This window comes from Pristis pectinata, chromosome 24 (genome assembly GCF_009764475.1).
Source record: "Pristis pectinata isolate sPriPec2 chromosome 24, sPriPec2.1.pri, whole genome shotgun sequence".
NCBI lineage: Eukaryota > Metazoa > Chordata > Chondrichthyes > Rhinopristiformes > Pristidae > Pristis > Pristis pectinata.
Window position 1 is genome coordinate 27,894,398 of NC_067428.1, and position 24,889 is coordinate 27,919,286.

Below are 24,889 nucleotides of genomic sequence, written 5' to 3' on the forward strand. Positions count from 1 at the left end.
ATTCTGAAAGCAGATAACAGGAACTCCTTGCAATGAGCATAATTAGTAACTTGGCTCACTATAAATGTGTGATTGCACTGCCAATGCCTTTTGACCCCAAAGCCTGGACACACAAGACACGCCAATGCATAGGGGTCCTGGTCAGATGTAGGTTAGAGTCAGAGTGATACAGCACAGAAACAGGACCTTTGGCCCAACTGATCCACGCCAACCAAGACTCCCATCTAAGCTAGTCCCATTTGCCCGAGTTTAACCCATGTCCCTCTAAACCTTTCCTATCTATGTATCTGTCCAAGTACTTTTTAAACTGTTGTTAATGCACCTGCCTCAACCTGGTTTTCAGTGCTGGCTGGCTGTATCTCTTTCTAACAGCTGATCAGTTTCTTCTACTCACCTATAATTAATATATGTTCATATGTATTCAGCCTAGAGATAACAGCTCCTAGGAACTGTCATTAGGTTACATCTGCTGTCTAATTATTTCTATGACCAATGGACAATTTGATTTGCAGAGGAGCTGGTATCGTATCAACCACTTTGTTGTGTTCAATACCCCTCTCCAATCATTAGTTTCAAGAATTTTTACTGAGTTGTGACAAACTTATCTCACTGATAAGCACATTATTTGATATAGTGAATGCAGCTGACAAAAGGTACACTTGCCAAAAGGAGTGCCATTGTGTTTTATAAGTGCATGGATTCTCCCAGTTCTTCTAATACATCTTTGGCTAGAGGATGGCCTTCAATATAGAATGAGATGGATTCAATAAGGTACCACCGTGTGATAAGGTGGTCTACTGACAAAGTAGCAGCAAGTAGTGAGCCATTTTCTTCCATGTGGTGGCTCTATACAATGTTTTCAGAAATCCCACTGTACAACAATAGAATAACTACATTGTCAAAATGTTTTAAAATTTTCAGTTAAATACATTTAATAAGTTGCAATTAAGAATTTTCTTTGTTGTTGTTGCAAACAATAATTGCTTCAAAATAGAGAACAATCCAGTGGCAAGGTTGCCAACAGCAGCCTCAAAGGGAAAAGGATGGTGACAAAAAGTACAGATGGTAAACATTTACATTCACTCTATGTCTGGCTTCCACATTACCACCTTTGATGATTGCACTGTTATCTTTGCATGTCTATTAAGTATTGAACATGAAAAAGGTATTATGTTAGGGGTGAGACATTCATTGTACCACTCCTGGGAGAGCATACAGCAAAACTGCACACTCTCTACTTGTGACTGCCCAATTTTGTGACATACAGCCCCAGTTGTCAACTGGGAGTAAGGCATCAGAATTCTCACCCTTTTTTCTCCACCACCTTTTAACTACTAGTTTAATATTAAGATTTAGAGATGTGCATTAAGAATTATAATTAAAAATACATTTTACCTTAGAACCAATGTTCGACTTAAATCATTTCTATCTTCTGATACTGGGCATATCAAAACTTATAACCATAATGCTCATAATATGAAGGTGCTGCAAACATAAACCTGCAGGTTGCAAAGAGCACCACCAAATCCCAGAAGGAGTGAATCTAGTACCCTACCCACACCCATTGATTGTAATGTACTCAGCCTAGGAAGTAGCTTGTAGAATGTATGAAGTGGTTAAACTATTTATCTGTTGATGCTCTGTCTTCAAATTTTAACAAAGGTTTTATCCTGCTTAAAACATACCAAATTAAAATAGCCAATTAAGCAATATTCCACTAATGCTGTAAGTGCTTATTTGATAATGTCACAGGCACCAGTTTCTAGTCTGTCACATTCTGAAATTTGATACATTTCCTCTCTCCCCACCTAATTATTCTCCTTGTTTAGCTTGCATCGAATTTTGTTTCACAAGCACAACTCTGATACCTCAGCCAAGTGACCATTAGGAGAGCCCAGCTGGTGAACTTCATCAAACTATTCAAATCTGCAGGCATCACAAGCGAGTCTGCTTCTGCCCTCAATCAAAGTCATCCACTCAGACATTCCTGAAAGTCAATGGATAGTAACCAGGAGGAAAGTTGGTTGGTTTTTTTTGCATCGGTAACCCAATGAGTTAAAAGCCACCAATGCAATCTCAGCACAGGCTAGGAATGTGGATTACATAGGGCTACCTTTAAATCTAGTTGTGCTGAGCTCCACATAATTCCGGGTAAAGATCCTGCTTATTCCATTTTCAGTTCTACTATTTGCTGATATTTATAAAATTAGTGGAATATCAGCTATGTTTAGATGCTCCCGGTTCTAGTGTTTGCAGATTTGCAAAAATTACAAAAAAAGTCCATTCAATATAATGTGAACAAGCAGTAGTGTAGATTTAAAACTGATTTACTGTACACTTATAGATAATCATTCTGTTCATTATATTACAGTCATGTCTATTATCCAGGCGATCTTGCAAGATAACTTATTGGATTCAATCTTGCCGAGTGTTAGCAAGTACGAGATGGACTGTTGTTCCTTCGTCTCTCCAGTTTTGTCCTTTCCTCTCCTGAAAGCGCCCGACTCATGCTGGGTCACAGTTCCACATGCAATGGCTGCCCTCACCTCATGGGTGCAAGTGCTGACCATGTTGGGGCAGGGGGTAAAGGGAGAAGGTGGGTTGGAAGTCAGAGCCATGCTTGATCCTATCCTCACCTAACACCCACAGGTTTGCACAATATCTAGCAGAAGTCATTGGAAAGCAATCAGGAGTGGAAGCCCTAGCTGATTTTCCCCCTTTCTTCCCCACCCAGGAATTGAGGTTTCAGATTTCTCTACCTCGTTTCAGCTGAGATCAGCTAACTCAGCACATGCTCAGATCCAGGAACCTCCTGGTCTGCAAGGCTCAGTTTGAAACTGTGCAGTACATTTACCCGCTGAACCATCAAGGGAAGTTTCATATAATTGGATCTCAGAAACCATTTAATATTGATTGCTTTAAAAAGCTTGCAATAGGAAATGGAGGCCACAAGCATCGACACTTAAACTTTAATGGAGCTACCAAGTTGCTACCAATCAGTTGACGGACTTCTCAGTGCCCCCAGCTTTCTCAAAGTACAAGATCTGTGCTGCGGAAAGCACCAATGGTTTGCAATGTGGTCAGATTCAGCTGCACCAGATATTGAAAATGCATCCCATTTGACACTGAATAATCCTAACCTTTGGCTACAGGAATGGCAGAAGTAATAATGCGTGAACACTTTGGTATACAGAGCTGTGAAGCTAACTGAACGTTCACAGCCTTAAACCGAACCAAGTTTATTACATAAATTTCAGTGAATGTTGATTTTTTCTTTCTCCGCCCCCCCCCCCACCCCCCCCCCCTTGATCTGGCAGATTCTATTCAGGCTGGTTCCTCCACACTCATGATTTCCTTAATCAGTCTTGGGTTGCCTTTTTTTTACCAGTACTAATCTTATTCTATGATGCTTAGCCCCACCATTTCTAACTCACGCTACCAAAACAACTTGATGTATCCTGTCAAGTTCCAAAATCCTCCCTACTCCTTAGTATGTTTAAATGGAGCTAAGAGATGGCAGTTTATGTCAGAGTATGGGAGGGGCTATGATACATCACAAGCTGATATCAATATGACAGATAAACATTCTCAATATTAAAGGGATGAGAAAATAGTAGAGTGGACTCGCCTCTTAAGAGCAGAATCTTGCAGTTCAGTTAACATGGTCTTTTTGGCTAATGTGTTTTTGAGAAAACAACCCCTCTGTTTCTTTATGAGATCATCCCCACCTTAAAATGACTTGCTGTAATGTGAAGAGTCAAAACTGTTCAACATACACTATAGTTCTCTTCTTTAGCCAAAATGACCAAACAGATTGCATCAAAGGGCCTAATCTTAAAAGGGACACATTCATCTTTACTCTTGCTTCATCCCTACAACTCCTTACAAATAGAAAAGTAACAATTTACTATGGTTGTAAATAATTAGTAAAATTCTCAAGACTAATTGTTGCATCACATTTGTTTTCTATGCTTTACCTGCACTAGCACCCAATGTGAATTTAAAAAAAAATCATGGTTGTGTTTGTGTTTCCGATACTATCCAAAGTTCTCCTGAAAAAATAGACTTTCCAAAATGTTTGTTCTTGGTTACATTCAATTCCGTTGCACATTGACCAGTTCATAGGAGATAAACTTTCGGAGGCGTTCCAGGTACTGGCTGTATAGTTCAATGTCATTGTGACCAGCCCCTTCCACCCACAGTGGCTCCACTGCCTTCATGCAACGCTCATACAGTGCTAGGCCATGAGAGAAGTCGATCACCTCATCCTCAGTGCCGTGGATGATCAACACAGGAGATGAGATTTTGGAGATTTTATCGATGCTGCAAAACATAAGAAAACAAAGTCACAGCATCGAAATAGGAGATATTTTACTTGATTCAGTTTGAACAATTATGGAACCAACTCAGACTGGTAAATAAGTGTTTAATTAGTGTTGTGTGGAGCAGAGTGAACTTCAATTTCCCTAGTGTTCTCTCCTCTTTTTGAAGTGTTGACTCTTGGTGGGTTCCACTAGTCCACATTCGCTTAACAGGATGAGCCTTGTTCTCTAGACAGCTTGAACATCAAAGCTTGGGTTTTTTTAACCTGACACTTTACTGGCTGATCTTTGCATGTCCAACTGATATCTTTGAGTCTAGGATCAGATGTTGGAGGTTAACAATGCCCCCAACGCCCTGCACTGGAATAGAGGAAACAGCAAGAATGACGAAAAAAATTACTTTGGAGCAACAAGCGACCTGCTGGAGAAATTAGGCAGGTCGAGCAGGATCTGTGGGAGGAAGGAATTGCCGACGTTTCGGGTCAAAACCCCCAAAAAATAGCTTTGTTAGGTGTCTGACATAGTTGTACCATGCAAATTTGAGAAGCAGGCAGAGAAGCAGTAATTTAAGTTCTAGAGAACATATCAAGCCATGTCCATGCTTGATCCTGGGGTAAATGCTGACAATGACAAGAATCACATGCTCTTCCTTCCACACATCTCCATCACTTAAAAACTTGCAGAGTAATAGACCAAATATAGCTTAAAACCTCCTTATTCCATCCCAGCTTGACTGTGCAAAATAGCAGAAGGGACAAACATGGAGCAGTGTTTTTACACATACAAATTGCATTAAATAGCCAGAGCTTCTATTTATAAAATATACACAGTAGTCCAAATAGGGCACAGCATTGCTCAGTTAAATATTCCTCAAACTGGATCACTATTTCCCATCACATGTGAATAAATAGCACAGTGGCCACCAAAACATGCGCTTTCAGCAATTTTCCACATTCCTCCCTTTGCTTTTGTTCTCACCAGTTTGGGTCTGTTGGTGAACATCCTATCAGCAGAAAACCCAATTTTAGCCAAAAATAAGGAGAGGAACTGCTAGCAAACATAAACCACAGAAAATCCTCTTTCAACAGGCCTTGTGGTATCCAGCATCCATTACTCACGTTTGAAAATTTAGCTCAGTAATAGTGACCCTCTGAACTGCAACAGGCTGAATGTTTTCAGCGGTCTGACACCCACCTGCATTCAGTAATGCAAGTGGTTGCATACAACCTGAAGAAACTGGTGGAAGGCCACTTGGATTCCATTGACAAGGTTATACATTCTCAGGAATCTAGCTATGATGAAGAAATTCTGAGTATTCTTTTTCAACAGATGTCAACTAGCAGGAATATATGCATTCACAGTGGAAAATAAGCTATTAGGGAGAATGAAGTTGCTGCAGAGACTAACTGATCTAGCAGGTCCTCAAGCAGTTTGAAAGGAACCAAAAGCATAGGAGCTTAAATTAGCAATAAACCAAACCAATGACAGCTGTGTTGTGGTTGAATTGTAGAACATGACAAAATTCTGAGCTTGTATTCCTCAAGCAGTTGAGACAGATCACCCCAGGCTGAGCTCATCTAAGACAAATCTTTGGATAATGGCCCCTGTATGATCTAATGAAACTTCTCCACATCCTACAACTCCAAGGAAGGAATAGGAATCTCTAGACTCTTGACTTCTTAAACAGAGTTAACACATCACAAATGGAAGGTGGTGAAAAAAAAAGGGAATGATAAAAAGCCTCAAATTATCCATGATGTAACATCAGAAAAAGAAAAAAAAGCAAATGTAATAAATAAAAGCACACAAAGCTATGTCTCTTTTAAAATACGTCAACGTGTTTCACAATGACCTTCCTGATATACTATTCAGAGCCTGGAAGCGAGGTTCAAAAACTATAGGCTGTGTTTACTTTATAAATACAGCAAAGGCATCGCTCATTGGAATTGGGTGGAGACTATGACAGAGGCTCGTTACACTTACTAATGATGGAAGTGATGAATCAAGTTAATGAAGTCCTATAGCTCCAGAGTGGAGAGCTGTGAGCAGCAGCAGCAGAGCCCCAAGTGATTATCTGGGCTGTGTAGTCATGACACTGAAAGATTAGAATGACTGCTCCCTGGACATTTTCATCTTGTGCCACTTGTTGTATCCTGGCTCCATGACTAACTGCTGCCACACTCCACCTTCCTGCACTGTTGCCAGCTCCTGCCATGTCATCTGAATGTCATACCAGAAGAATGCATCAGCCAAGGCAAATTGTTGATTGATTTATTCTCATACTTCTGAGACATTTTACCCCCCTCATTTCTCAGAAAATATTTTAGGGTTCAGCATATGTCCCCCAGACAAGAGATCTGGCTGTTCACAATCTGTGCCTGAGGGAATCAAGTGACACAAAGTTCGGTAGCAGTGAGAGCTGAGACGAGGATACAAGGGACTTTAGGATTAAGTGAAGACATGGCAGATGGAAAATAATGTGGAAAAATTTGAGGTTATTTACTTTGGTGGAAAAAAAATCAGAAAAGCAGAGTATGTTCTTTAGATGATAAGAGACTAAAATGTAGATGGTCACAGGGACTTGTATGTCCTTGCGCACAAATCACTAAAAGTTAATATACAGATACTACACGTGGTTAGGAAAGCAAATGGTGTGTTGATCTTTACTTCAAGAGAATTTCAGTACAAGAGTAAAAAAGTTTTACATAAATTGTATCAGGCCATGGTTAGGCTGCACTTAGAATACCATGTACAGGTCTGATTTCCCTACCCAAGGAAGGTATACCTGCAATAGAGGAAGTGCAGTGAAGATTCACCAGATTTCTGGGATGGTGGGGGAGGAAGGTGGTGGAAATTGTCCAACGAGGAAAGATCAAGTACACTGGGCTTATGGTCTCTAGAGTTCAGAAGAACAAGAGGTGATCTCATTGACAGACAGAAATGTTAATGAGGACAGAATACATGCAGGGATGATGTTTCCTCTGGTTGATACTAGGAGTCACAGACTCAAAGCAACTGGCCAATCAAGGTTGAAATGAGGGTGGTGAATCTTTGAAATTCTCCACACAAGAGGGCTAAGGAGGTTCAGTTGCTGAGGTGTTTTCAAGATAGAGATTGAAAGGTTTTTGGATATGAACAGAATCAAGTTTATGGGATTAGTGCAGAAAAGGGGTGCCGAGGTAAAAGATCAGCATTAATACCATTGAAAGGTAGAACAGATACAATGGCTGCTTCTATCTTTAATTTTTATGTGAAGGCATTTAATATTTTCAATATCACTAACAGTAATTTCCAAGATCACATCTTACTGAATTAGATGCTATGTTATCTGAATGATTTAGGTCGTTAATTTATTAAAACAATTTCCAAATCATTAGTACATATACTAGTCATAGTGCAGTAATACATTTTTGTTCAAGTTGACCGTTTATTTATTGATGCACAACAGCTGTGGCAAGGTTTGCATGCCATTACTTCCTATAAGGCGAAACCTAACAGCATAAATGGCAGTGATGCTTCACTTCTCAATGAGCTCAACACCTTTGATGCATGCTTTGAAAGAGAGAATAACACTACACCTGTGCGAATCCCCACAGCATCTAGCAACCCTGTGACCTCTGTCTCAGAGGCCGACATCAGAACATCCTTCAAGTAGGTAAACCCTCACAAGGCATCAGGCCCCAACTGTGTACCTGGCAGGGGACTGAAAATCTGTGCTGACCAACTGGCTGGAGTGTTCAAGGACACCTTCAACCTCTCACTGCTCAGTCAGAGGTTCCTAGCTGCTTCAAAAGGGCATCAATAATACCGGTGCCCAAGAAGAGCAGGGTGAACTGCCTCAACGACTATCATCCAGTAGCACTCACATCTAATGTGACGAAGTGCTTTGAGAGGTTGGTCATGGCTAGAACTAACTCCTGCCTGAGCAAGGACCTGCACCCGCTACAATTTGTCTACTGCCACAACAGGTCTACAGTGGACGCAATCTCACTGGCTCTCCCTTTGGAGCACCTAGGCAACAGCAAACATACGTCAGGCTACTGTTTATCCATTACAGCTCGGCATTCAACACCATCATCCTCTCAGTACTAATCAACAAGCTTCAAAACCTGGGCCTCTGTACCACCCTCTGCAACAGGATCCTCGACTTCCTTATTAGGAGATCACAGTCAGTGAATATTGGTAGTAACATCTCCTCCTCACTGACAATCAACACCTCAAGGATACGTGCTTAGCCTACTGCTCTACTCTCTCTACACTCATGACTGCATGGCTAGACACAGCTCAAACACCATCTATAAATTTGCCGATGACACCACTGTTGTTGGCAGAATCTCCGACGGGGATGAGGAGGCATACAGGAGTGAGACAGATCGGCTGGTTGAGTGGTGTTGCAACAACAACCTCGCACTCAACATCAGAATGACCAAGATTGTGGACTTCAGGAAGGGGAAGTCGGGAGAACACACATCAGTCCTCATTGAGGGGTCAACAGTGGAAAGGGTGAGCAGCTTCAAGTTCCTGGTGTCAACATTTCAGAGGATCTATCTTGGGCCCAACACACTGATGCAATCACGAAGAAGGCACACCAGCAGCTCTACTTCATTAAAGGTTTTAAGAGATTTAGTACGTCACCAAAGACTCTTGCAAATTTCTACAGATGTACGGTGGAGAGCATTCTGACTGGTTGCATCACAGCCTGGTATCCAATGTGCAGGATCAAAAGCTGCTGCAGAGGGTTGTAGGCTCAGCCAGCTTTATTACGGACACAACCCTCCCCACCATCAAGGACATCTTCAAGAGGCGGTGCCTCAAGAAGGCGGCGCCTCAAGAAGGCAGCATCCATAATAAGGGACCCTCACCATCCGGGACATGCCCTCTTCACATTACTACCATCGGGGAGGAGGTACAGGAGCCTGAAGACCCACACTCAACATTTCAGGAATAGCTTCTTTCCCTCTGCAATCAGATTTCTGAACGGTCCATGAGCACTACCTCATTATTCCTCTTTTGCACTATTTATTTTTTTATAACTTATAGTAATCTTTATGCCTCGTACCGTACTGCTGCCACAAAACAACATATTTCACGACATATGTCAGTGATAATAAGCCTGATTCTGATTGTGGCTTTCAATAATTTCTGTCAGGATCCTTTGTATTCACACCCAACAAATTGTGACACACTACCATAAATCTAGAGCAAACACTGACACCCTTAGGTATCCTGCATGATCCTCTAAAGAGAAAGCGCAAGATTTGTTTTTAAGTATGTAGCAGAAATAAAATGTTAACAAAAATGATATATATTACTTTACCTCGTTTCCCAGAAATATCCCAGTTGCTTCACACAATGAATTAGAGTGATTGTTTTTATGTTGACAAACAAAAAAAGCATAGACATTTGATAAGATGGATAAAAATCTGATGACTTCACAAGTCAAAGACAAAAGCCTACAGTTTTAGAAACTCCAGTTTGTGGTGATCAGTTTAATTTGACTCGGGTCGTATATTTCAATTCTCTGATGGTGCAGAAAGAAGTGGTCTTTATACAAAACAAGTAATTTATCTGCAAGTTTTGAATAGGGTGTGCAGTGATTCATGTCCTTGCTGATGTCATATGCTGGTGTTTGTTTTTGTAGGAAAAAGCAGGTCAGACAGGATTTTAGGCTAATTTAGTTGGTCCTGAGCTTCCTGCAGTATATTTAGACTACAATGCCTTTTTTATACATCACATCATACATGTGCTTGTTATTTATTTAATAAAATGTTCCAATGAACTATTATTACAGTTGGATTTGTTTCATTCTCTGAATGTGTGATCAAAGTGCAGGAATATATGGGAAGGGAACCGGAGACGTTTCATCCTTTCATTCCTCTGGCATCAATTCTAATGACGTCTGAGACCCAAATATCCATATTCAGAATGGAGGTGTGGGTTCTACTCCCTAAATTACCATAATCACAAAACTCAGCAAAATTTGTAACTACAAATTCTTAATTATTTACTCCAGACAAGAAATCCTCAAAAAGAACTATTATAATCAAATATACTACATCCTATTACCACTGTTGCTCTTATATTAACAACCTTGTTACAATAGTTTGAATGGTTTTCAACTTTTTGGGTGAATCTTGAGGTGCTCTATGTCACTGGATCCAAGAATGCTGAAATATTAGGCACAGTATCTCTGTTCCACCTAGGCTGAAGAAACAAATCTTCACTTGACTGCATAGTTTAGATTGAAAATCCAGGGAGGGGGAGCTCACACCTCATTACTCATTAACACCAGAAGTGAAAAAATGCACAACACCAAACTGCACTATCCTACATGTTCGTGAAAGGGGTAACAAGGACATGGAACCCTAGACGTCAAGGAATAAAGAGGGTGGATGAAGAAAAAAAAATGGAAGTTAAAGAGGACTAAAGATGGGGGATACCCATCATGAGTATAAAAAGTATTGGGAGGCGGTTAAAAAGGAAATTAGGAAGGTGAAGGGTCACAAAATATCACAGGCAGACAAGATTAAGGTAACTCCAAAGGAGTGTTAAGTATATTAAGGGCAAAAGAATAATCAGGGAAAGAGTAGGGCCCATTCGGGACAACAGTGGCAATGTGTGCATGGAGCAAGTATAGGTGTGATCCTAAATGAATAATTTTCATCGATATTCCAAAAGGAATTAGAGTTTGTAGTTGGAGGATTCAGTGAAGTGGAAGGTGAAATTCTCGTGCAAGTATCTATAAATAAAGAGGGGGTACTTGATGCCTTAGCAGACTTAGAGGTGGATAAATCTCCAGGGAAATTCTGAGCGACAGGATTAATGATCACACGAAAAGGCAGGGACTAATCAGAGATAGCCAGCATGGCTTTGTCAAGGGCAAATCCTGCCTGGCCAACGTGACTAAATTTTTTTTTAAAAAGGAGGTAAAAAAGTGTATTGTTGAGGGCAGTGCAGTAGATGTGGTCTACATGGACTTCAGTAAGGCCTTTGACAAGGTCCAGTATGAGAGACTGGTCCAAAATTTTTTCACACAACAAACAGCACGTGTACTAGATTCTCAGGCAGGCCTGTAAAGCTGGAGAAGGTAAACTTCCGGATACTTCTGGATGAGTAATTGAAATAGATTGACTAGTATTCCTCACCTGCACCTATCTTGTGATTTAAAGCACAATGACACAAGTTCTATTGAAAGTGGGTCAATGTTGCATTTGGAACAGATACAAATTTCACAGGAATTGCTAAGTAGAAAAAGGTCATTCGGACAAAATGGTCCACCTTGATATGTGTTCTCCACATAATGGATAGACTTTATTCTAAGTGTTCCAATTTTCCTTTGTTCCTCCAATCTTCAACTACCTATCCATTGGCAACAGGAATAAGCCTTGCAGATCCTCATACTTCGTCACTGAATCAGATCACAGGTGATCTAGAACCAGAAAAGGCAATTCCTTCCTTTTCTCAGTGCTTCAAATCCATTATCTAACAGAAATCCATTATCTAACAGAAATCCATTGATTTCCACCTAGTATATTATACCCGAGGGGCACACAGCCGTTTGGGGAAGTGCTTTCCAGATTTCTGCTACCACTGAGTGTGTAAAACATGCTTTCATCTTTCATTTCTCAGTGTCCTGTACGATTTTAAGGTTTTATTTTCTTATTCTTGAGACTACCTCCTCCACAAGATACACATCAATCCTATCAAATCCTTTTACCCTTTAAACAGCTCAATCTTCCAAACTCAAGATAAAGGCCAAAAGTTCATACTTTTTGATAGCTTTTTGTACCTGCTAGCCTTTAATGGTTTATATCTAAGATTTACAAACCTTTTGCTTCTGTACAATTCATTTCCTCACCTAAAAAAAATACTAACATTTATTTTCCTTGAACTCACTTCTAAGTTGCCATCTTTTTACCCATTCTTTTAATCTATTTTCCATGTCAATTTGCTGTTGCCATCAGCACCACTTATAACTCCCTTTAATATAGTGTAACCTGCAAACCTCGGTATCCAGCTCCCTTGCTTCATGCAAGTGATTGATATATCTGGTGAAAAACTGATGTTCTAGTACAGACTGCTGGTGAATTTGAGACTTTCCTTTATCCCTACCCAAACCAATTACCAGCCACACCATTATCTATTGTTAAATGTTCATACAATCTATTTTAATCACCAACCTTCCTCTCTTTCACGAATCCTTCCTTTAACCATGAACGTACATTTATGGCTCTTCAGCCTGGATCTTCCGTCCCATCCCATCCCCTTCCGTCACTGCAAACGGTCCATTTTTATGCATTCTGTTCCAACACTGCACAATTTTAAAACGTCTATCAAATAATCCCTTAGTTGACACACTTCTAATGAAAATAGGTCAATTTTGAGTTTTTCATTGCAGTTGTACCTCGTCATACCAAGTAGCACCTTGATGAATCTTTTCTGTATTCTCTAGTTTGCCCCTAAATATTTTCTTTAAAGTGAAAATCAAAAACTGCATCCAAGGTTCAAGGATTAATATAAATTCAACATTATACATACAACTTTTATATGATACTGTATATTTTGTCTCAAAATGTAGGATTCAATAATTTTCTATGACTTTTTTCTCCCCAGTGGCCTTATCTATTTAGGGTGTTGATTTTTTAAATGTTAGAAACCTGAATTCTCCATCATGACTATGTCTGTGCCTGACTCAAAGTGCAATATTTCTGTAAAACAAAATGTACAACCCCACTTCTAGTGATGAAGATTGTATCTGTCACTTTTTTCAATATTCCTTTGCAGCTTCTGGTTCCCAGAATGGTTAACTATGCCACCTATTTTAGAATTCTCTGCAAATCTTAAGAAAGATTTGGACATAAAATTCTTGACACAGCCTTTATGTGTGGGAGGCTCACTCTCTAATTTATCAGTGTTCCATTTGAGTGGGAAGTGCTACAAGAACTTGTAAACTGAGAAGCTATCACAGCTGATCCTCATGTGGCTTTCAGCATCTCTTCCCTTTTTTTAATATATAAAAGGGGGTGGGTGGTCACACCATAAATGTAGCACTGAAGGGGGAGAGGATTATCCGTGCGTGGGGGAAACTGGCTTGACTCCAATGCTGCAGTTACAACCTAAATACAGTCTTAATCTGGCATCGAGGCTTAACTTGGCATTATAGCAAAACACAGCTGGTCAGTTTCCGACCTTGGGATGCAATTTATACTGCACGTTTATCTTTAGTGTGAGTAGTTTTAACTCCACAACAATGATGTGGTCGCTGTATATGATGCACAAATGCACCCCAAGTCTCAGATTTCAAAGTTATCTAATATAAGGAAGAAAATCCGAAAAAAACTCCTGAGGACTATAAAGCTGAGGTATCCCAAATCCTTCAGCGCTGCATCACATTATCTTTGTCACCCTTTCATTCCTTTAACACTGCCTGTATGAGACCTTTGCATTGTAATGGTGCATTTAACAATAGCCACAGAAAATAATGGGGAAAAAATATTATCTCCCCAGCTCACTAAATATGAAAAGAGCTACAACCAGAAGCACTTTAAATCCAGATACATGGGAAAGGTCCAACACCAGAAATTAAATATACAATTTACAATATATTTGCCACTGTCAACTTTATGGAACCCATTATGAAAAACGAAAGGGGGCAGTGAATTCACAGCACCAGAATAATACTGCCTGGGAAAAAAAAATCACAAGATCACAAGACAAAGGAGCAGAAGTAGGCCATTCGGCCCATCAGGTCTGCTCCATGAGCTAAACTAAAACTATTCCTACCTAGCCCCAATTTCTGGCCTTATCCCCATATCCCTTGATAGCTTGACTAATTAGATACCTATCAATCTCCTCCTTAAATGCCCCCAATGATTAGGCCTCCACAGCTGTATGTAGCAAAGAATTCCATAATTTCACTACCCTCGGCCTAAAGAAATTTCTCCTCATTTCTGTTTTAAACCGGTACCCTCTAATTCTAAGATTGTGCCGTCTAGTCCTGGACTCACCCACCAAGGGAAACAGCTTAGCCACATCTACTCTGTCCAGTCCTTTCAACATTCTAAATGTTGCTATGAGGTCCCCTCTCATTCTTCTGTACTGCTAGAGCATTAAGCATGGGTGTGTCAATCACAGAAAGCAAACAAAAGGGTACAAGGTAGAGACAATTAGGAAATAAGGACAATGTTTGAACTTAATGGTTTAACTGAATTCACAAATATCAGTGACAACACTTGACTGAATGTCAGTAGGCATTGATAATTCACCCTTTAAAAATTCTACCTTCATAGTTGGAGGTCACACAATATACAGTAGACTACACCATCAGCCGAATTCTTATTACTTTGGTCCTGCCATGAGTGATTTATTCTCTAAGTGTTGCTTTCAAAAACTGCATTTTGTTGATATAGGTCACTGCAATGGGCCAAGGTATGTGTGGGATTTGACAAGAAATCATCTCAGCAAACAGCTCCAGTTGAACCACAGCAATGTATACTTACTTAGGGAATGCATCAAAGCAGTATGTTTTCTTTGTGTCTGGGAACGCCACCCGCATTCCTGAGGTCAGAGGAGAATGCAGAATAACGGCAGCACACTCATACCGGGAAGCCAAGTCTACGGTCGGAACAGTACCAATACTCTGCCCGTACAATATAATGTTTTCGGGACTAATGCCATATCTGCAATGAAAAGGAAATCAAGCATGAGTGAATGCCACCAGCCATCTGGCCCTAGTTTGTCATCTCGGATCAATTCCTACCTTTGTACTTTGTAATCTAGTACTGTCTTTAAATGCTGCCTGACATTTCCAACATTTTATATGCCTCTATTACCATATCTGAACGCACCAAGTAGATTTTAGGTTAATATCCATTGCCACTGAAACAGTCGGAATACAATTCAATAGAAGTCAAAATTGGGGGGAAAAAAAATCAAACAACACTATGATACAATAAAAGCTTGCAGTTACATAGCACCTTCCACAGCTTTGGGATGTCCTAATGCACTACATGGCTAAGTAACTAAAGATCAATATGTTTACAGTGTTAATCATGTAGCCAAGATGTTCCCAAAATCTGCAATGAAATAAATGGCCACTTGATTTGTTCTGTTTGCATTGAAAATGGCACGATTGTTATCCACAACATCAGAAAATTTACTGTTTTCATTAAAAGGTATTATGGAATCCTTTATATCCAACTGAGTAGACAGACAGGACTCACCTCAGGCAAGAGAGGGCACCTCTGACAATGTGCAGTCTATAATTAATACATTCAACTGTGTCACCTACAGTAGGAACCGCCCACAGTAGTGCTCAACAGTTGATCACCAGTTGGCTCTGCTGAGCAGGCCACATCCTTCGCTTGTTAAACACCAGACTTCCAAAAAATCCATTTTGAACTCCATTGTGGGTGTTGAGAACCAGGCAGACAGGGAAAAAACATTCAAAGATATGCTCAGTGAAGAGGTGCAACATCCCCAGCATCTTCTAGAAAGTGGAGGGGATTCAGGATGGCATTGAGAATCTCAAGGCCATGCATTGGGTGTGAATGCAAGTCCCACACACCACCAGTAACCCACCTGACAGTCCACTCCTGCAGTTCCCACATTGGTCTCCTTAGCTACCTCAGAACCGACAAAATCAAACTGGGAGCAAGTCATCCTCAATCCCAAAGAACTGTTTCAGAAATGTATTTAAAGAGTTTTCCTATTTTGGACATGCCAATTATTTTGTTAAATTCCTGCTGGAAGCATAATTTCTGCTTGGAGTTTGGGACAGTTTGCAGTAAGAAAGCCAAAGGTGCAATAAATTGGATCTAATGCTCAAATTTAACACTTAACCCATGGAATCAAAAATCTAACAAGTAATTCTCATGCACAGGAAAAAGACGAATATATGGGGACTTTATTAATTCATTTCTAAATTTTGACCAGAAATAGCTATGCCAAAGTATCTTCCCAAAGATTTATCAATCCAAAATATCAACAAAATCAGAAGTACATGACCCATCAATGTATCTAAATTTCAATCAAAAAAGAGTTTACTGTTTTTTTCAAACCCTGCTCTCAAATGTGTACATATATTGTAATCCAGCAGATCTTTTAATTGAGATGTACCTTCATACATGGCTCTTTAAGAATGTAACTGAATAGATTCTATATTTATTTTCAAAGGAAAATATTCAAATTGTCTCAACTGAACTACCATTTATACTGATCCAGAGAACAACAGATGTGTGGGAGTTTGTTACAAATAATGTCACAAACTAGACTGAGTTCAAAAAATTACAAGCATCATCTTGATTTTTGGTATTATACCCTAAATTTTTGAGGGGGCAAACAGGTATTTATTTTGCATGTTTGCTAGTTTTGGAGGTGGAAGGTCTTCTTTCAGCAGTACCACCATGGGACTCGGATACAACTAAGAAAAAGAACTCTTAACTGGACCAGCTACATAAACATGGTTGCTGTGGATCTTCTGCATTAGTCTCTCATCTCCAGACTCTTCAAAGCCTTATTAAAATCTAAAATACATGCTGGGAGAGAAAAGAAGTTCACTCACATATCTGATAAGTTCAGCTCCTACAACACTAAAGTTCAGCTCTATCTGGAACAAGCAGCCTGTGGCATTAACATCCAATCCTCCTCTCTAAACATTCAGTTTACCACCACTGCATCATGGCTTCAGTGGGTAATGTTGACAAGATACACTGCAGCAAATCACCAAGGCTTTTTTAAAAGCACTCCCAAATCATGATCATCTAGGAGGACAAGAATAGGGAGTCACATAGGAAAATCAACACCTTAAAAGTTCCCTTCAAAGCCATGCACCATCTTGACTAAGGAATATATTGCCATCACTTCACCATCATTGGGTCAAATCCCAGAGCTCTCCTGGTAATAGCAATGGACCCTCACTGCATGGACTGCAGTGATGCATAGCTGGCTGGAGAATGAATGCTGACTTTGCTCATGATGTCCAATCAAAAATGCATTGTTATTCAATTTCTGGTTATCTAGATTAGCTTCAGCATTCTTTGATCAGATGTGACAATCTAAGATGCAAAGTGCAGCATTCCATGTCCTTTATTAGGCTCAATCTCAAAATAGACTTGGTAATGGTGTGACTTGCACAATGGTACACCAATCACTTGTGATAAGGCTGGATATTGCCCTTGCAGGTATAGTTGAAAGCATTGTGGAACAACCACAGTGCACTTTGAGGCTGATGCAATATACAGGATTGGATATCAACCCGTGTTCAGACTGCCAACCTTTTCTTCCTTAAATGTTTACCATTCACTTAAAAAAAGATCCATTTTAGTTTTAAAAGGCAAACGTGATAGCTAATATGCACACACACACACACAAATATATATATATACATATATATACCACTCAGAAAAATAACTATGATTATGCTCATTAACATTTTGTTGGATAAGGGATAAATACTCTTCAAACTTTCACTGAAGCACACAGGAAGGCCTCAATTAACATTTCATCTGCAAGACAACACACCTCTGATGGACAAGTTCTAACCAAGAGCAGATTGATTATAAAATTACATTGTTGGAATGAAAGAAATAAACCTATAAAGACTAGCAAAAAGTGTGTTAGAATTTGAAACAAGTACCATTAATTATTAAAACACCTTGCAGAAGCTGCACTCAGCTGCACTATATTCAATAGACAAACACAGAACATAGTACAGCCGAGGAAAGCTGTTAATCTGTTCATACAGACAAGAGTCCAAATCCCCCCCATGCATATGTATCGGTCATCGTTTTCAAAATCATTCCCTCTATTATCATGTCCAGAATGCAAACCAAACCTTTACATTTTTTGCCTGAAGTTGAAATTAGTAACACAGGCCTTAAATTTGCATTTCACAAGTGATACTTTGGAAATAGTGTTCTAGTTTTGCCTTTCTGTTCCATGTTATATTTAAAGTAGTTCTAATAGACCACCACAGTCGACCCCTACAAAATTAATGAGTACTAGCTTTTCCAGTCTTTCCTCATAATTAAATTCTTTGGCACTAGACATTAGTCCCATAACTTTTCTGTATTGCTTCCAGAACTTGAATGTTTCCCTTGTGCCTTATTAAAGGTTACTGAACAAACAGCTTCCTGACTTTCTAGCCTGAAATTACAGCCTGTATTTATTCTGGGATTTCTTCCTGTTCTTATATTTTCAAAGGAAATTAATTTCGTCAGCATTGAAATATGTATTTTTTTGGATAGGTTAAACAATGATTTGGTTATTTCACTAATAAGAGTTAAGTTGAAATCCATTAACCTTTAAAGCCACCGTCCTTTTACAAGATACCTGCCATGATACTACTTAAAAAGGTAGTTGTTGTCCTATTCACCATCATTTTTTCCACAGCAAGAAACACTGGTTTAAGATCCTCTTAGGTTTGAGCAAATAATTTAGAATGGCATTCCAGGACTGTAACTATGGGGGCATGAACCAAAAGGTACCTAACTGGAGCACAGACAAAAGCTGTCAGATTTTGGGCTGAGAACCATAATGATCACCGTTATGGAGTGAATCTGACAGCTGCTATCGGCAGTCTCCACATGAACAGTTAAACACAGAAATGTGGAAATTACTGTCCAGCATGTTCTGCTCCTCCAGAAGTCACAACACACCAGGATGCTGATGTACCAAGTACTGAAGCTCATGTAAGGAAATAAATCTGCTGCACTTCTGCACTAGTCATAGTAAACACATAAGAACAAAAAAAAATTAACTTGATTGCATTCATGAGCAAGTACGTTTTTCACAATGTGATAAGTTTGATTTTCTTCCAAATGACCTCTCTGGCATTAGAAATTTAATTTTCTAAATGTAATCTTTCAGAATTTAATTACTTTATGGAGGTTAAAAAAAATTAAAACCTAAACAATTTTTAAACTCTGTTTCTTCTCTTTCAATCCCATTTCTTTCCCTTGTGATACTACAACAACTGAAATATTCTAATTCAAAGCAACAAACAATCTGCTGGAGGAACTCAGCAGGTCGAGCAGCATCTGATGGGAAAAGGAATTCAGCCCTCATTGAGCTTTACAACTGACGTGCCCAAAGGTGTAGCTGTATAGGCACCTAGCTGGAGCTGATAGCAGCTATTTCCATCTGTTTTTCACCTTCTTGTGACTCACCTGGAAATTTGAGGAAAGAGAGGCAAGGAGATGAGAGGGGTCAGGATGACATAGCAGGGAAGAAAGGCCAGGAGAAAACAAAACAATCGAGTTTGGTCTCACCTCATCCAATATGCATCAGCATCAATCTTGCTGACATCATCTGCTGTGCATAAATGCCCTACAGCACGCGACAGTACACGTTGTCTCTTATCAGTTTTTAGCCTACTAGATGCTATTCAAATGCATTTCAAGTGTACCTTCATGCTTCTTTGCATACACAGTGTACGTAAACAACCATTAAAATACAGGTTTCTAAAAACTTTGGCACAAAGTTCAACTACCTTTCCTATCCTGGCTGCTTTACCACTTTGCCTGAATTCATTTAGAAAATACAGTCCACCTTGGTTTGGTTCACTTTAGCAGCAGTAGAATATATTACCTGATATGTGGCAAAAGGATCCTGTCCTTATGAAAAGCAGGTAATCCAGGATGAGAAGATGAGCAAGTATAAAGATCCATTAACATTCATTGAAGTCCAACTACTCAGAAGCAAAATGCTATGATGCTGGAGGAACTCAGCAGGCCAGGCAACATCCATGGAGAAAGGCAGGCGGTCAACATTTCGGGTCAGGACCCTTCTTCAGGACTGGGTCCTGACCCAAAACGTTGACCGCCTGCTATTCTCCACGGATGTTGCCTGGCCTGCTGAGTTCCTCCTGCATCGTAGCATTTTTCATCTGGATTCCAGCATCTGCAGTCCTTTGTTTCTCTACTCAGAAGCAATCTACCAATCAGTTCAGTTGACATTAAAAAAAACTGACAAATTTTTAAGGATGCTGACTTGCTGATATCTGGTTCTAACAAAAATTTAAAAGCCCTTTTTCATCTGTTCCATTATACGGATTCAACTGTAAAAACAAACATCTTGAGCAGCCCAGTTGACTGTTAACTTTGTGTATTGGGTCAAATCACAATATTAATTCTCATTTTTAATTCCAATTGTACAACACTCATTCAAATCAACCAGTTATTCCCTTAAAACTTTGTCATTTGTAATCAGACTTCAGTTCCCTTGCAACAGACTATGTAAATACAACAGTAGGATTCACTTCTTCATAAAAAAATGTTGAGGTGCAAATTAGAAAATTATTTCTGTTTTTGATGAGAACAACATTTGCTACAACATGAAATAAAATCGTTAAGTACTACAGTTTTCAGTAAAACTAAGTTTATTGAGGTCACAAATTAGTCTTGGGGAAATTGGAAAGGCACACACACACACAGAGTGGTAGGTACCCGAACATGCTGCCAGGGGAGGTGGTGGAAGCAGTTATGCTTGATTGAGTTTTTTTTGAAGAAGATTGACAGAAACATTTGGCACACTTGCCTTCATCAGTCAGGGCATTGAGCACAGGAGTTGGGACATCATGTTGTAACTTGACAAGATACTGGTGAGACCACACTTGGATTATTGTGTGCAGTTCTGGTCACCCAGCTGTAGGAAGCATGGGTGGAAAGGGTGCCGAAAAGATTCACAAGAATGTTACCCAAACTGGAAGGCTTAAATTATAAGAAGCCTCTGGGAAGGCTGGGTTAGTTTTCCCTGGAGCATAGGAGGCTGAGTGGTGACCTTACAAATATATGTAAAATCATGAGGGCTGTAGATAAGGTGGATAGTCACAGGGTAGGGGAATCCAAAACTAAAGGTGAGAAGGGAGATATTTAAAAGGACCCGAGGGGCAACTTTTTCCACAGAGAGAGGGTGGTGGTATATGGAATAAGCTGTGGGAGGAAGCTGTAGAGGCAGGTACAATTACAATGTTTTAACAAGACATTTGGACAGATACATGGCTCGAAAAGGTTCAAAGTAAAATGGGTCAAACACAGGCAAATGGAATTAGCTCAGATAGGGACCTTGGTCAGCATGGATGAGTTGGGCCAAAGGGGCTGTTTCTCTGCTGTATAACTCTTTCACAGGCAGGGAATGGAGGGATATAGATCATGTGCAGGCAGATGAGGTTAGTTTAAATTGGCATCATGGTCAGCACAGACATCATGGACTGAAGAGCCTGTTCCTCTGCTATACTGTTCTATGTTCCATTACAGAAAAGGTTATAAAGGTTCACAAAATTATGAGGGGCATAGTCAGAATCTTTTTCCCAGGGTATGCGAGTCTAGAACTAGAGAGCACAGGATACTGAGGGCACTGAGAGGGGAAAAATTTAAATGAGATCTGAAGCACGACTTTTTCCACATTGAAACTGGTGAATATTTGGAATGAGTTGCCAGAGGAAGTGGTGGAAGCAGGTTTAGGAGGTTATTGGACAGGTACTTGGATAGGAAAGGAGTGGAGGGATACGGGCCTAATGCGGGCAAATGGGATTAGTGTAGATAGGTGTCAAGGGTGGCATGAATGAGAGCGGCCATTTCTGTGCTGTATGTTGGTATGATTCTATGAAAAAGGTACTGAAAGGGTAGAACAAATTGTCTTGATGGTTAACAATCTTAAAGAACTATTTGGTGTGGTACTGAGCCAAACAGACCAGGTGATAAATCCCTGCTTTATCCTGCAAGCGATGCTAGGCTGCAGAGAGAGAAAAGCAAATTCAGCTTGAGCTCCCAATTAACAGTTTTTTTTTGAAAAACAAGCATGTGGATGTGATTCGTATTAATGCTAACAGAATCAAATTCCACCAAAGAGTCTTTGCTTTCAAATGAGGGGGAATGGTCGGGGAGTGGGGTGAGGGGTGGGGGATAAATAGCCAGAAAAGATGGGGAGGAGGGAGGTGGTGGGAAAGATTAGCCATTTACATTAAGGGTTGGATGATTGCCAGTAACAATAACCATGTCCTAGCACAGAGTTTGCTCCTTAAGAGAAATTAATAGGGAAAAGAAATAACAGAGTACTATGTGGCTGAACTGAACAGTTTCAGTCCTGTGGTCTACATGACAGCTGTAAGAGCTGTTTCTGTGCCAATTCAAATAGTATTACTGAAGCCCTGCCTTTATCCTGTGTTGTCTCGTGCTCTGTGTTTAAGTAATGTCATTTATTGCAGTATCATGTTTCTCTGCACAGATTTTTACCTCCAAGATCAAACAACCTGACTCCAAATTTAAATTAGTCTAAATTTCATCAGCAAGCCATTTATAACTATTGCATTAGTTGGACTATCATGCTTTAATTCAGAGCAGTTCCTTTTCCTCCAGCTGCTGTGTATCACATGATATCAAGCTGAACCACACATCTGTTAACATCCAAATATCTTTGCAACGTCAGCTCTCCACTCCTTTCTTGAAGGCGCCGTCCTTTGCTAGCGTGTGATGCAGTAACTACCAGTTGCCTTGAGTACTTCCTTGAAATCATCATTTTCATGCTTAAGGTCAGGCAGTCGTGGGTGGTGAACAGACTGTGAAGGTTTTCACAGCCAAGCATGATCCTGTCTTCAACAAGAAAAGCAGGGAGGGCACCAACTAGACCTTTATAACCAAGGAATCAGTCTGCATGGAAAAGTAGACTGTGCTATGGCCTCCTAAAAGCACAAGAAAGCAATTTTTATATCAGGGCTTAGCTGTCTCCGGACTTCTGGGAGCTAGGGGCTGACAACTAACACTTTCTCTCCCTCCAAGTCCTCTTCAGAATTTCCGGTAAGGAAAAGAAAAGGTGGGGGGTGGGGGGGGGGGTGCTAGAATCTGGGGAAATAAGGTGAAAGTTGGATAACCTTCCAGTCAATGTTCTATCATCATTGTTCACAAAAAGCAAGCAATGTCTTTTCCAGTTGAAATGGTGCTAAGACCAACCAACTGGCTGGAGTGTTCAAGGACATCTTCAATCTCTCACTGCTGCAGATGGAGGTTCCCATCTGCCTCAAAAGGGCATCAATCATACCGGTGCCCAAGAAGAGCAGGATGAGCTGCCTCAATGCCTATTGCCCAGTAGCACTCGCATCTGCTGTGATGAAGTGCTTTGAGGTTGGTCAGGACTAAGCAAGGATCTGGACCTGCTGCAATTTGTCTACTGCCACAACAGGTCTACAGTGGATGCAATCTCACTGGCTCTTCGCTCAGTGTTGGAGCACCTCGACAACAGCAAAACATATGTCAGGCTGCTGTTTATCAATTACAGCTCGGCGTTCAACACCATCATCCCTTCAGTACTAATCAACAAACCTCAAAACCTGGGCCTCTGTACCATCCTCTGCAACTGGATCCTTGACTTCCTTATCAGGAGACCACAGTCGGTGCGGATCAGTAGTAACGTCTCCTCCTCGCCGACAGTCAACACAGGCATACCTCAAGGATGTGTGCTTGGCCCACTGCTCTACTCTCCCTACACTCATGACTGTGTGGCTACGCACAGCTCAAATGCCATTTATAAATTCACCGATGACACCACTGCTGCTGGCAGAATCTTAGATGGCAACGAAGAGGATACAGATCTGTTGGTTGAGTGGTGTCACAATAACAACCTCACACTCAATGTCAGCAAGACCAAGGAATTGATTGTGGACTTCAGGAAGGGGAAGTCAGGAGAGTCATTGAGGGGTCAGCAGTGGAAAGGGTAAGGAGCTTCAAATTCCTGGGCATCAACATCTCAAAGGATCTATCCTGGGCCCAAAACATTGATGCAATCATGAAGGCGACACGCCAGCTGCTCTACTTCATTAGGAGTTTAAGGGGATTTGGTACGTCACCAAAGACTCTTGCAGATTTCTACAGATGTACAGTGAAGAGCATTCTGACTGGTTGCATCACTGCCTGCCATGGAGGTTCCAACATGCAGGATTGAAAGAGGCTGCAGAGGGTTGTAGACTCAGCCAGTTCCATCATGGGCACAACCCTCCCCACCATTGAGCATCGAGCGGTGCCTCAAGGCAGCAGCATCCATCATTAAGGACCCTCACCATTCGGGACGTGCCCTCTTCTCATTACTACCATTGGGGAGGAGGTACAGGAGCCTGAAGACCCACACTCAATGTTTTTAGAACAGCTTCTTCCCCTCCGCCATCAGATTTCTGCATGATCCATGAACACCACCTCGTTATTCCTCACTTGCACTATTTATTTTCTAACTTGTAGTAATTTTTAATGTCTTGTACTGTACTGCTGCCGCAAAACAATAAATTTCATGACACGTGCCAGTGATAATAAACCTGATTCTGAAGATCAGTTAACATACATCAGGGAAAGAAAGGCTGCACATGACCAACGTTCTTCTACACTGTCCCCACTTGTTCGTGCAAGAACAATCAGTCCTAGAAGAGGAAATCCACTTAGAGAACACAAAACCACACAGTCCCAATGGCATCCAAATATTCCTATTTCCTCTCATGGAAGCAAAGATTTCTCTGTTTCAAGCTCTGATGAAGAGTTTTTGGCCTGAAATGTTAACTCTATTTTCTTTTCAGATTCTGCCTGATT

General features: G+C 40.5%; 1 protein-coding gene across 1 annotated transcript in view; it reads right to left on the reverse strand.

Moving 5' to 3' along the window:
• Nucleotides 1-888: 888 nt before the first annotated feature.
• LOC127582678 (alpha/beta hydrolase domain-containing protein 17B-like) overlaps nucleotides 889-24,889 on the reverse strand; it is a 60,439-nt gene continuing 36,438 nt past the window's right edge. The window contains exons 3-4 of the mRNA XM_052038220.1: nucleotides 14,822-15,001; nucleotides 889-4,323 (exon numbers count right to left, since the gene is read on the reverse strand). Of these exons, the coding sequence (XP_051894180.1) occupies nucleotides 4,095-4,323; nucleotides 14,822-15,001 (409 nt within the window). The 3' untranslated portion in view covers nucleotides 889-4,094. The remainder of the gene's footprint in view (nucleotides 4,324-14,821; nucleotides 15,002-24,889) is intronic.